General features: G+C 39.6%; 1 protein-coding gene and 1 long non-coding RNA gene across 3 annotated transcripts in view; one reads left to right on the top strand and one right to left on the bottom strand.

Moving 5' to 3' along the window:
* The first annotated feature begins 6,960 nt into the window (after nt 1–6,960).
* On the top strand, nt 6,961–8,464 carry LOC147621531 (uncharacterized). Of its 2 annotated transcripts, XR_015269894.1 has the most exons (3): nt 6,961–7,270; nt 7,840–8,021; nt 8,117–8,464. It is a non-coding gene; the product is annotated as an uncharacterized LOC147621531 (long non-coding RNA). The 2 variants fall into 2 exon arrangements; XR_015269893.1 differs by having other exon boundaries at nt 7,840–8,464.
* Nucleotides 8,465–10,483: 2,019 nt separating this feature from the next.
* LOC147621528 (mitochondrial import inner membrane translocase subunit TIM22-4-like) overlaps nt 10,484–12,712 on the bottom strand; it is a 52,989-nt gene continuing 50,760 nt past the window's right edge. Inside the window, exons 2-4 of the mRNA XM_086824291.1 lie at nt 11,258–11,448; nt 10,941–11,013; nt 10,484–10,836 (exon numbers count right to left, since the gene is read on the bottom strand). Coding sequence (XP_086680417.1) covers nt 10,751–10,836; nt 10,941–11,013; nt 11,258–11,448 — 350 coding nt within the window. The 3' untranslated portion in view covers nt 10,484–10,750. The remainder of the gene's footprint in view (nt 10,837–10,940; nt 11,014–11,257; nt 11,449–12,712) is intronic.

Raw genomic sequence — 12,712 nt, 5'->3', positions numbered from 1 at the left:
TATATTCCTGAGAATGCGTGAAGAGTTAGCGTGGAATATGGTTGTCTTAAGTCTAGGGTTATAACCATCTTAATGTTTGAACACCTGGCTGTGTGTGTGTTGACCTCTAGGACATAGCTTTTACCCCTTGTCGTCGAAAGGATGTAAGAACACATTTTAGTTCAGGAGCGAAGATCAAAAGAAATAAATTTAAAAAAAAGCCTACAATAAATGGCAATACAAGTCTATGATGTGCTTTAATGTTGGCCTATCGCCTTATTGATACTTGGTAGGTGAGGAGTATTCTACTCCAGACCGATGCCTCGGTTGGTAGGGGGTAGCCTTGCCTAAGGTGAACTAATAGATTCCTGGATAATGCCTTGTGTTAAACATGGTACCAGGATCGATGTTAGTTTTGCCTTAGGAAGGTCGCCATTGTGTGTAAAAATTATGACGTGCATAAAAAAATAAAGGCAAACGGCTCCTGTAACTCTGATGTTTCTTGTGTCCCTAGGCTCGCGGTATTAACTTGTTCTTAGAGTAGACACAGTGTGGTCATCTGTTTATTTATTAAGATTGGTTATTTTCCTTGACTTAGGCCAGTTATAAACCTTGATTAACCTTTGACACCTTGCTAACTCTTGATTTACTTTCAATAATTTTAAACTCCTGTTAATTTGCTACACTAGCTCATTCATGTGACCCCTTAAACTAAGTCTCATAGCAACATCCATTGTGGTCTAACATGCTTGAATTTATTCACTTTATATCTTTTGAATTCCAACATACTTTCACTCTACTTCCCTGTTTTGCAGACGGTCTACCACAACAACCCTATCGAGCTTACCATACCATAGCTTCCGAGGACGGAATCTACATCAGGAAGGGGGGCATGTTAACCTATGACGGACATTGAGACGTTCTATGTTTTATGTCATTAATTTAAATATTCTGAGGCATGGGCCGGGCTTGTCGGCGCACCATATGTTAAGGATAAAGGGATTGGGTGATTGCTGATGAGAGGCGCACCTTGAATATCAGCAGGGTAAGGGTTAGGATCGGCCGACCATGTATGGACGCCCATGTGTGAACGGCCAAGTCACCTATAAGAGTCAAATGTAACCCTAAAACTCTCATTCTCATGTGTTGAATACAAGAGTGCTCTTGCCTTATCTCCTTGGTTTCCTTCTCCTGCGTGTGTGAGAGAGAGAAAGAGAGAGAGTGAGAGAGCGAGATCGAGCACTGTGTAGCGGCACGACGGCGGAGAGGCGGTAGAGCGGCGAGACGGCAGCTCCTCCTTCACTGCTGCGACGCGGGAATCCTTCACAGCGGCAGTTAGAGCGGTGAGTGACACACCTTTGCATTCTGTTTGAGCTTGCTTTCTTGGTTGTATACTTGTAGCCATTCGTGCCTCGCATACGGTGTTCGAGCTACGACCTGTGCGGCAAAAGCACACAGGAACCCATATGGCTCTACTAAGTAAATCCAACTATGAAGGTATGTCTCAAGACCTCATTCTCACACACCACATGTGTAGGCATCTAAGGAATGGCATGAAGAAACTAGAAAGCTTATATATTGCTTATCCATAAGTGGAAAGCCCTTGCACCATAGAAAGAGTGAGAAAACAAACCAATGTCGTGGGGCTTTTCCCAATCGCAGTCGGGAGCATAAAAGAGCCCAACCAAGAAGTAAATATTCCATGACCTAGCTCACAATGGCTTTGGAGTGAGATGTCTACCCTACTTCAATGTGACCAGCATAATTTCATAACTTTTACGAAAAGGAAGAGATAAAGGACCTTTCATTTTGCATGAATGTGTGATGCCCTACCTTGAATGTGACCAGCGTGATTAATCCATAACTTCTACAAAAAGGAAGAGATGGAGCATGTCTCATTGTTACTAATTTTTTGAAATTAAAATTAAAATTACTTTAAATATCTCATGTTAGGTAGTAGATCAAAAAACATAGGTAGAAAAAAAACGCAAGGAAGCATGGCGATGGAATCAGCCAGGCTCTAAACCATGGTCCTAGGCCCAAGAGGGAGTGACAGTGGAAGGAAGAGATGAATAGATCAAGCCATGGTGTGTGGGAGCATAGACATGAGAGAGAGAGAGAGAGAGAGAGAGAGAGAGAGAGAGAGAGAGAGAGAGAGAGAGAGAGAAGAAGAAGAAGAAGAAGAAGACGCTCTTTTAACGTCGTAGGAACAATCCCAAGAGACCAAATATGATCTATCCGACGGGAGTGAGATTCGAACACAAGACATGTTGAGAGAGAGAGAGAGAGAGCACAAGAGAGCAAGATTGCACAACACAATGATGAATGAATTATATGAATACTTCCACCATGTACATTGCTTTTATAGGTACCTAGGCCTTATTTTTTGACCCTAAATAAGAGGGTGTTCACATCACTAAGGACACTTGACTAGACTCCAGACTAGTGTGTTAAAACCACTAAGGACACTTGACCAGACTTTAGACTAAATTTAAAATACCCAACAATTGGGAAGGATAATAATTTTTATTTAAATTATAATTTTTTTGGAAGAATCTTTGCGAGACATTGGTAGGTGAGTCTTTACAAGTATTTAAGGTGGTTATTAATTACCCAATACAATATTAGATACATCTACCACTAGGCTCATATCACGTCTCTCATACTATTGTCATGTCACATCCATGTAGAGTCATGTCACATCCCTCTAGGCTCACTTCATGTCCCTATAAGCTCACATCATGTATGATTTTCAAGTGATTGTGGACTCACATGGTCGACATGAGAGCTGTGCAATTTTGGGCTTGGTTTTATTGGTCTCTTGGGCTTATTTGGGGGTCCTAACCCTAATTAAATGGTTTGTCCAAGTAATGAAACGTGTAATGGTTATTTTTTTGTTGATTGTATGTGTTCTTTGCTACCTAATGTATCCTAAACAAGGAAAAACAATTTTTGTACCCTAATCCACAAGATTAGAGCCTCTCTAAACAACATTTTTCAGAGTAGATGTCACCCCCCAATCACTAAGGCTTGGGTCAATGCAAAAAATCCAAGCCTTTTAGACCAAAAAATCGTGTAAATAGACAAGAAAAAATTATGTTTTTCCCTTTCCAAAACCCAAAAAATTGAATATCTTAAACTAATGCAAATAAGATTGCAAACATAAAAACAAATGCATCTGAGATTCCAAAACCATGTCTTTGGAGTGTAATCAACTTTGAGCAATAGTAGGTAGTCCCAATAGACTATAATGGATCAAAATCAGAGCCAAGCCCTTAGGCTACTTCTCAAGGGTGGTGCCAAATATGCCAGAAACATTTGTCATGAGGAGCTTTGCCTTCAAGCCATCATGAAACGCGACTTCCCAATTGTGGAGGTGCTAGCCCATCCTCACTCTATTGTCACACCAAAGAGATCTAAATAGTAATAACTCCATAGCAATGGGGTGATGAGGAAGAGCTTCAACTGCCTGGTTTCCTTCATGCACTCACAAGAGATTGCTTGATGTCGAAATTACTTTATAGACAAATGGCTACTAGTGTTCACACTTGGCCAACCATAACTTAAAAGTACTCCATAACCACTATGTGTAGCCTTAAGCAAGTATATACATGATAAGCCTACGATTTCATATGCTACATCGCCTTACAAAAGATAAGCTCTCGCTACATGAAAAAGTAAGATGGTGAAGTGCTTTATGGTAGGACATACAGGCAAGACCATGTTAACCAAAGTGGTTGACAATATCAAAGTGCATGTCATTGGGGCCACTCTCCTCTGTCAAAATGAGGGGTGTTGGACACATGCATTCCTTGCATTGCTTGAGGGGGGGGGGGGTCAAATGGGATATCTTAACTAGATTTATCCCATACAAGAGAAACTAAAATGAAAGTGGCCTATAAGGGCAAAATGGGCTTTTATCACTTCCCCTAGGCCTGATACTTTTTGCAATGGAGTGATTGGTTGTTGAGAGACTTGAGTACCCTATTAGTGATACTGGCTTCATGTGCAAGCATCTTCTATGGCATACCATTGGAGGTGCACTAGTAACCTCATAATTTGAAGGGTATAGAAAGAAGAAATTATTGAATTTGGTAAGAAACGCGAGAGCTATAACATGGAACATGTATCCAACCCCTTAGCAATTTGGGTGCCGCATAAGCTCTTGGTCCCCACCTATGTATTTATCCCAATAGGCATCTATTTTTTAATTCACACATAAATGTGATGAGTGTGATCATAGTCATGGAGTTTTGAGACTACTGTGTATGGTTGGCATTTTCAAGTTCCTCTTTGCGCATATAGGTAAAGTGTATGCTTCCTTCTTTGTGTTCTTAGAATTGGAGTCTCCTTTCATGATGTCATGTTTTTAGTGCCCTTCATCTCTTCGTTATTATTATTGTCTTTGAATGAGGCTTTAGTGTGTCCATGAGGTTGTCTCCCAAATCTATGACTTATAGCTCTCTAGCATGGAAAATCCAAAGATCCTTGTACTTATCATTCATCCACATCCATCATTCAAGCAGGAGATTGATCCTTTTAAATATGGAAATTTAATTCGAGTTGACAAATTCCCATCCTAAAGGCCTAAGTATAAGATACGAGTCATTTTGTGTGTCATAACAGGATGTGCTATCTACTAAAACAACATCCACCATTGGGCATATGCAATGAGTATGGATCCCAATCTTTATATCTCATTCTTTAGTTGTGCTTTTTTTACTACATATCCAGTAAAATCAAAGCATAACATGAAAGTTCCTCCATTTTAAGGATGGATCCCAATCTTTATAACTCATTCTTTATCTTTGTTTTTTTTAATGCATCTCCATCCACTAATCAAAAAATACCACGAAAGTTTCTTTTACTGATATCCACTTGCAGTGATGTGTTTGCCACTTTGCCGGAGGTAAGGGGGCACACGACGTGGCTTGTATAGAATTGTAACATGAGGTGAACATATGAGTGCTACAAAGACTTTCATTTAATTAGCTATATTGTATCCTAAATGGGTAGAGTGATGTGATTGTGACATTTACTCTAGCTCTACTATCAATCACCAACAGAGCCCTTTCAGAAAAATTGAATTCTAATAAGACCATGACATTAGTAACATCACTCTCCCAACATGCAAAGAGCTAGCTGTCGGTCTTTCTCATTGTGCATTCCATTTACACTCGGCAATGTAGTTTTAATAGAGGAAAGTATTACATTTTGTAGTCTTTATTCCAAAGTAAACTATGGCATTATTTTAGGTTGGAAGATCTTTACAAGAAGTGGTTCTATTAAATATATGGTGTTTTAATTATAAAGGTCTAAGTTACACTAATTGGGGTATGTGTGCATGACCTCCTCATACATCCACCTCTAAAATAACAATTTTAAAGAATAAAAAATATCCTTCATATAAGTCTCTTGTTAATCAAGTTGAAAAGAGTTCAATGTATTTCTAAAATTTATTTATGTATCTTTATTCTTGGTGTGGTGGAAGTTATAATGCCTCTTTATTTCTTGGTAGTGATGATACAACAATCATGAATTTTATTTTTTTTTATTTTTTATTTTTTTTTGGGGGGGGAGGGGGGGGGGCTACCACATGGAGTGTTCATCAACATCTAAAAGAAGTATAATGAGTAAACAAAAATGATCAATTGTGGGGGTATCTTCTATTTGCCTGAAAGGTACAACCCAACTAATGTATACTATACAACTAAATTCTAATCAACCTACTATTTCCTTTTCCTTGGATAGGAAAATCAAGTGATTAAATGTTTTTAATTATAAACTCCTTTTAATTAATTGGTAATTACTTTGATAATTCACTCTTAAGGCACATCGTTGTGAATTCTTTCCTTATTCGAAAAACACTCTTTTAGCCTATCTGAAATCTTGGTACCTTTGTAATGTGTTTAGAGCCCCATCTCACGAAGTGTATTAGGGGTATGTTGACGGAGGCATCCTGCATAATTTTACAATATTTTAAATTTAAATTCTAGTTGACAATGAGATGGGTAAACCCTATTCAATTGAAACATATAAAGTGCAAGAGCTTCAACAAGGTATATGCTATTCTTTTGAAGCTTCACTCCCTTACAACCCTTTCCCATATGACCAAATTAACTTGGTGTGTGGAAGCATTAGATGCAGCTTGGTCACTCTTTTCATAATTGTGCCAAAATGGGCACAGTATCAAATTACAATCAAAACTTGCCTCTGCATCACTTTGATGTCAACACATGAGAGTGGGAATGGAAAACATAAATATCTAATTAATGCAAAAAGTGAATATCTAATGATTCCACCGTGGGAAGACAATGTTAGCAAGAAAATTCAAAGTTTATCATTTGAGTATGTCTTTAGCCCTACTAATACCACAGACCCGAGCAAGATGCAACACTTTCTCATTATTCTTTGGCCATTGGCACCGTGTTGCAACTTGCTTGATAGCAAGGACCAAGTCTTGAAAAAAACAGCATTCTAGTGTATTTGTACACCGGCCAGAATTAAGAAAAACCAGCTGAGATTTTAAGTAGCCCTTATTTTAAGGAATGACTTTTCATATATTTTAGTTATAAAACCGGCATATTGTAAAGATTTTGAAACAAAAACCGGATAGATTTAAGATTTTTCCTTATTTTGATTGGTTGAAAAATATGTTTTTTTGGAGCACTGGGAAGGACGGGACTTGCTGCTTGGTGCCAACCTTTGCTTTGATCGTTATCGGCGTGTGGCACAAGGACAAAACTTGCTCCTACCTTTGCTTTGATCGTTACGGGCGAGGCGATTAGAGGGGAGAGAGGTTCCACACTATATTGATACAAGTAAAGTTTTGATATGCAAGAGCCATATTTGCATTTTTGCTAAGTGTCCACACACAGGCCAAGGTGTCCGGCCACGAGCGGTATGAACATGATGGTGGGCAGGCGCGGGCACATGTGAAACCTCTTGGTCATGCTAGGGTTTTACAAGCGGATACTTAAAGCTCGGCGGTTTATAGAAGCTGTGCTGTCCATGTGTGGTGCGATGATGTGATCTCTACATCTCGTTAATCTGAGCTGTTTCATGCTGAAAAGCATTACATCCATTTCATAACTACGCTGAGCTCCACATGACAGTTCCCTTCTGCTGCGAGCTGCACTTGTATGTTGTTTTCTTCACCCAAGTAGACTGTGAGGTAGTTTTCGTAGAGTTCGCTTGCAACTGGGTTTGGGTTACTTGCAAAGTTGATGGTGGTCTTCTCGCTGGTTCAATTAAGTGATGTGTTTCTGTGAACCTCATTTCTGAACATATGGCAAGTACCTCCAAGATCTCTATTATCCCCAGAAACTCAGAAGCTTTTGTGTGTGTGTGTGTGTGATAGAGAGAGAGAGAGGGGGAGAGGGAGAGATAATCTTTTGTCTAATCACCCTTTAAGGGATTTATTATCCCTAGACACTCAGAAGCTTTTGTGTGTGTGTGTGTGAGAGAGAGAGAGAGAGGGGGGGAGAGGGAGAGAGTTCAATAATCTTTTGTCTAATCACCCTTTAAGGGATTTATTTACCCTAAATTCTATCTTAAACCCAGTCGGTTAGTGGTGTCACCCTCAATCCAAGGTTTGATCATGTCTTGTGATGTTGAGCTTGTGCAATACATAGTCAATTGTGTTAAGCTTGGGTCCTAAACTGGATATCATTTGTGTGTTAATGGCATGGTATGTTTTCTTTATATTTCATTTAGGCAAAAAAGAATGCCTGGACCATGAAAGTGTTTTGGGGGTTTTAATTTTAAAGCCCGTAGCTAGTTAGAGGTTCTGTAGATCTGATGTGGGTAGGTTCTATGGTTTTGAGATTGATTTCCATTGTGAACACTTGGCTGACTCAGGGAGTAAGGAGCTTTAAACAATGAAACAGAAACGATTTATGACGAATAACTACAGGTCGAAGTGAACAACTACAGGTTACCAGCCGTGCGGTAGAGCAATTGGTGAAGCGTGTGTGTGTTTGGGGTAAGGTCTTGCGATCGAGTCTTACTTCCAGCTCTCATCCGCAAGGACACACTGCTTGGTACATGTCCTTACTTGGTACAAATAAAAATCTCACATTACAAAAAAAACTAAAGGGATCAATCGTAGTATGCTCAGACCACTGCTGTTTTAAAGGCAGGTGTTCCGGTGAAGAGAAGATAATAGCTTTAACAAAGCAAAGAACAGGTCAATACGGATTAAAAGGATGTTTGATTCGTCTATTGCTTAATTGTACATCCATGAACTATATACCCTTCCCACACATTGATTAAATTACCCTTCACTTCTTCTCTACAAACACAGTAATTTGGTGTATTTATGTACTTCAGTTAATGACCATGTATGTATGTTCCACACCACATGTCATATCTTGTGCTATACACGGTATATCTTGCAGAACAGTCCAGATCTTGTGATATATAGTAGCCACGAGACTGTCTTGAACCGGAAGTTATTCATACACTCAGTGTTCGTTTTGCAAGCAACGATGATAGAAATTGCCTTTGGAGAACCTGTTCACTATCTTGAAATTAAATGCATTAACTACAAGGAAAGTGCACTTATATGAAGCCCATGCACATGCCATATCTCGCAATGAAATGCATTAGCCACTATAAAACGTCGTGTGGGGAAAATCTTGTGTGGAAGCTTGTAAAACAGGCATTCATGTGCATCGCAACCAAGTAACTTCATTCAATCTACAAAACAACCACGGTGGGCAATGTATTCTTGTTTTTGAGAATTGCTATATGAGCAAAAGATTTCAATATAATGCTACCTCACGAAGCCCATGTCAAAAGCGTACTCTGCAACAAGATTTACCTTGTAATGGAAGTATGTGTGTTGGAGTTTGCAAGCTAGCCAAACCTGACTTATTCTCGGCAGTTCTCGTGTGTATGAAAAGCCTTTAATATGCTTACATGGCTGCAATGAGTACACATGATCACAGTAACCACGAAGTTTACTCAAAAGTTTATAGGAGAAAGACAGGATTTTTAATCTCCAAAAAGTATGGCAGATGCATGAAATTCAACGACACAACAATTAGCTCATTGACATGGTAAGATTGTATTTGATTAAACAAGCAAAAGACATTGCTATCAAAAGGTCAAGCAAAATAACTTTTATATCTTTAGAACCGGTAGTCACATCACCCCATCTAGCAGGTAGCTTGTTATAACTCAAGTTTTTATCCATAGCTCAAGCAAGGAACGCAGGACCATATAATTGTAAGAATGTTACCTTCGAGCTTGACACAAAGAAACTACATTGCTTCCTAAGTGCTCTAGAGCCATAGAACAAAGTGTGCTTCAAAAATGCATTTTACCTTAAGATTTGTCAAGTAATTTTGGCAAATTGCATTAAGCACATTTAGAACTCAACAGAAATTAAATCAATGAAAAGCAACTTGCAATCCTACGCTGGACCTCAAAATTTTCAAAATTTTCAAAATTGAAAGCTTAGGTGCTATTTTGGCCTTCATTTGAAGACCAGTAAGGAAAATTTAGTTTTATGGCCTTTATTCGCAAGCTTCTTTTTAGTGGCAGCCTTCACTTGAAGCCTAGTAAGGAAAATTTTATGGCCTTTATTCGCAAGCTTCTTTTTAGTGGCAGCCTTCACTTGAAGCCTAAAATTGCTTTGATGCCCATTGCAGCCTTCAAGTTTAAGGCTTGCACACAAGGCTTCAAAGTAGCATAATGATGCAAGAAGATGGAACTTCGAGAAGTGAGTTGAAAAAAAATTTGTGGGCAGGCAAGTCTTTCGAGGAGAAATGTCTGTTATAGCAAAAAAGCACAATCAAACACACACCGCAACGTCAACAACCTTGACCTCAAATGCTCAATTTCACACCATAGATAATATGAACAAAGTAATTCTAGACATTCCAAATCATGAATGATAATAGTCCACATGGTACTTCACTGTTTGTAACCCCCAAAGAACTATCCCAGCTAATGTTGCCAAAGTTGGGCAAGAAGCATTATCGTGGCCATGAAGACTACATTACTACATATGGAAGTACATACCTTAGTCTTCATGGAAACCAACAAGAAAAGCCTCGCTACCCAAAACATAGCAATGTGGAAGCGATACTTTTACCTGTTGATCTGCAGCATTTTTTCCATCCTCTTTCGGCATTGCAAATGAAATAGTCCTTAAAAATAGCACCTCTTTTTTGCAATTACTTAATCAGGACATGCAATATTGCCGATTTTGGTAAGCACAAGATAAATTTCTTTAGAATTCTCATTTCTGAAGGATCACTGAAGTTGGGGTTTAAAAAGTCATTTACCTTCCTAAAATTGTTTTTTCGGAATGGGCATACTTACTTTGATAAATACAAGTTACACGAAAGAAAATAAAAATCTCAACTTTTGGATGCAAAGCAACATCCATACCAAGAAAAAGATACCCACTGCTGTTAGTATTCGTCTGTTCTGTAAACCTCTTCAGCTGACAACAGAATGCAAAATGCTCATGTCAATAACAGAACGCCTGTCGTTGAGGAGATCTTTGAATGATTACTTGAGAGATGTTCTGCCAACTACCACCAAAAACGTTGTTCTAATCCCAAAGATGGAAACAATCCCGTAGAATGGTGCATGACTGGTGTTAAAAAATGAGCCATTCACTGTTTGGGTATGCATGAAGTTTGCCAAAAACAAGATAAGCTGTATCTCTGTAAAAATGTGCCATTCGCTGTTTGGGTATGCATGAAGTTTGCCAAAAACAAGATAAGCTGTATCTCTGTAGAGTCTTTTGGAAAAATCATTCATGTCTAGACATGATCTTCTCAATGACAACAGAGAAGGCAGCAAAGCCAGCGCATCCAAAACAAGAAGCCTTTGCACCAGCTGCAAGAGAGAAAATAAAGTCAAACACACTGTCTGAAAAGAAATACCGAGTTCACATCTGGAAAAAACAGAAGCAAGCCTACAAGATCCCCCTTATAGCATACCTCTAGCAGAAATGGCTCCACCAGTGACACAACCAGCAATGGCAGTGTTTTTGATATCATGTTTTGCTCTTGCCTGCAGTTGACAAATACAATTACTAAAAACATGTTTTCTGTGCCTGTAAATGAATTAGAAGTGTGTATTGAATCCACAAGCATGTAGCATGGTGGTACATGGTTTCGCCGCCCAAGGTAAGGACCTGTATTCAATACTCACCAGCAAACACCCACTGGGTGCACTATGACTGCACACAAGCATTCTTTTTCAAATAGTGAATGTTTTTTCTACAAGAACTTTAGAGCCAGACAGAGTTGCAAACCTTCTCTACCACACACTCTGTCCCCGCAAAGATGGCCCCCATGATTGCAAAGGCCTTCGCAGTGGACAGACTTCTGCTCCCCATCTGCCGTGCAGTGAAAAGAAACTGTTCTTTTGCTGTCATTTGATCCACATTGGGCGGTGTATCTAGGGCCGCTAATAGCATTCCCATGAAAAGGCCAAGCCCACCACCTGAAAGACACCGATGGCAATAATAAAACTAAGAAACAAAATGACTAAAAATGCTAAAAAGAACACCTTTGTTTTGTAGGGTGTGCATGCATACGAGTATACATGCCTTCATACAATCATGCTATCTACAGAACAAGAAATAAAATATTATGCAAATATCCAAAAGTATAAGTGCGTACACATTTGTGAGTCATATATAATATCCTAGAACTAAATAAGGTTGATAATACTATGTCTTGAGTCATCCAACATTGTCCAACTAGGAGGCAATTGGAGATTCATGTTGCCTCAACAGTCCACACGAACGGAAAGGGACCAAAGCTGCACAAATGAAGCTTTGGCAGCACTTGCCTACCTGTTTCAACACGTGCTTCATGATACACCCAATCCCCTTCCATGAACTTCACAAGATTGCTTTGCTTAGTGTACACATGGAACCTGTTACCTTAGTCCTCCGTTCTATGACAACACACTGTAGTTTTGTACTCCCCAATCCAAGATGCAGTTCAGGCACCTTCTGCAAGGGAAAATGTCATGCCAAAGTTCTCTATAGGAATCATTCTGAAAGTTCACTTCTGAGTTCTTCACTACAACACTCCTCCCCGATCTGGTTCTGTCCAGCAGGCAGGCAACCTCTGTCAGGGATGGCATACCACCGACAGCTAAAAAGGCTACACACAGGAGCAGAGCAGCCAAGATGGCTGCTTGGGTGGAGAACCAAGGAGGCATTGACAAAGCCCTGGTCAGCAGGCAGGACTCCATCAGAGTGGGTATGCAAGGCAGACAAGTTGGGGAGAGATTAGGCCTAGGCAGGCACATGTGGCTACCCACATCTGGTCTGCTGGCCCTTTCAACACCTGGACCAGCAGGCAACGGTCAACCTGACCTGAAGAGGCTTATATAAAGGGCCCCCTCCACCTGTTAGAAGTCAAGATCAAATGACCATTCATATGCGCACGTGAAAGACTAGCTATACAGGTAGTGGAAAACAAGCAAATTGTTGATGTGAAAGTTTGACAATGGTTTGAGAATGGTGATTGTTGAAAGTAGACTTCATGTTGTAACTTGGTTGAATACAATGCTAATCAATACACTTAAATACACCAAGATTTAATGGACAACATGCTCAATACAAGAAGTAATTTGCTAAATTGACAAGAGACGCACAATGAGCTGGAACGGTTGGCCCCTCCCTCAAATAAAATATTTTGACCGTAGGAGAATCACGTACATAGTGTCATGGGCATTTCTAACCAAATTGCCA

The sequence above is a fragment of the Cibotium barometz genome, chromosome 30 (assembly GCF_041138505.1).
Source record: "Cibotium barometz isolate CiBa-2024 chromosome 30, ASM4113850v1, whole genome shotgun sequence".
In the NCBI taxonomy this organism is placed as follows: Eukaryota; Viridiplantae; Streptophyta; class Polypodiopsida; order Cyatheales; family Cibotiaceae; genus Cibotium; species Cibotium barometz.
The sequence above is the reverse complement of the archived record's forward strand: the minus strand, read 5'-3'. Positions and strand labels throughout refer to the sequence as shown.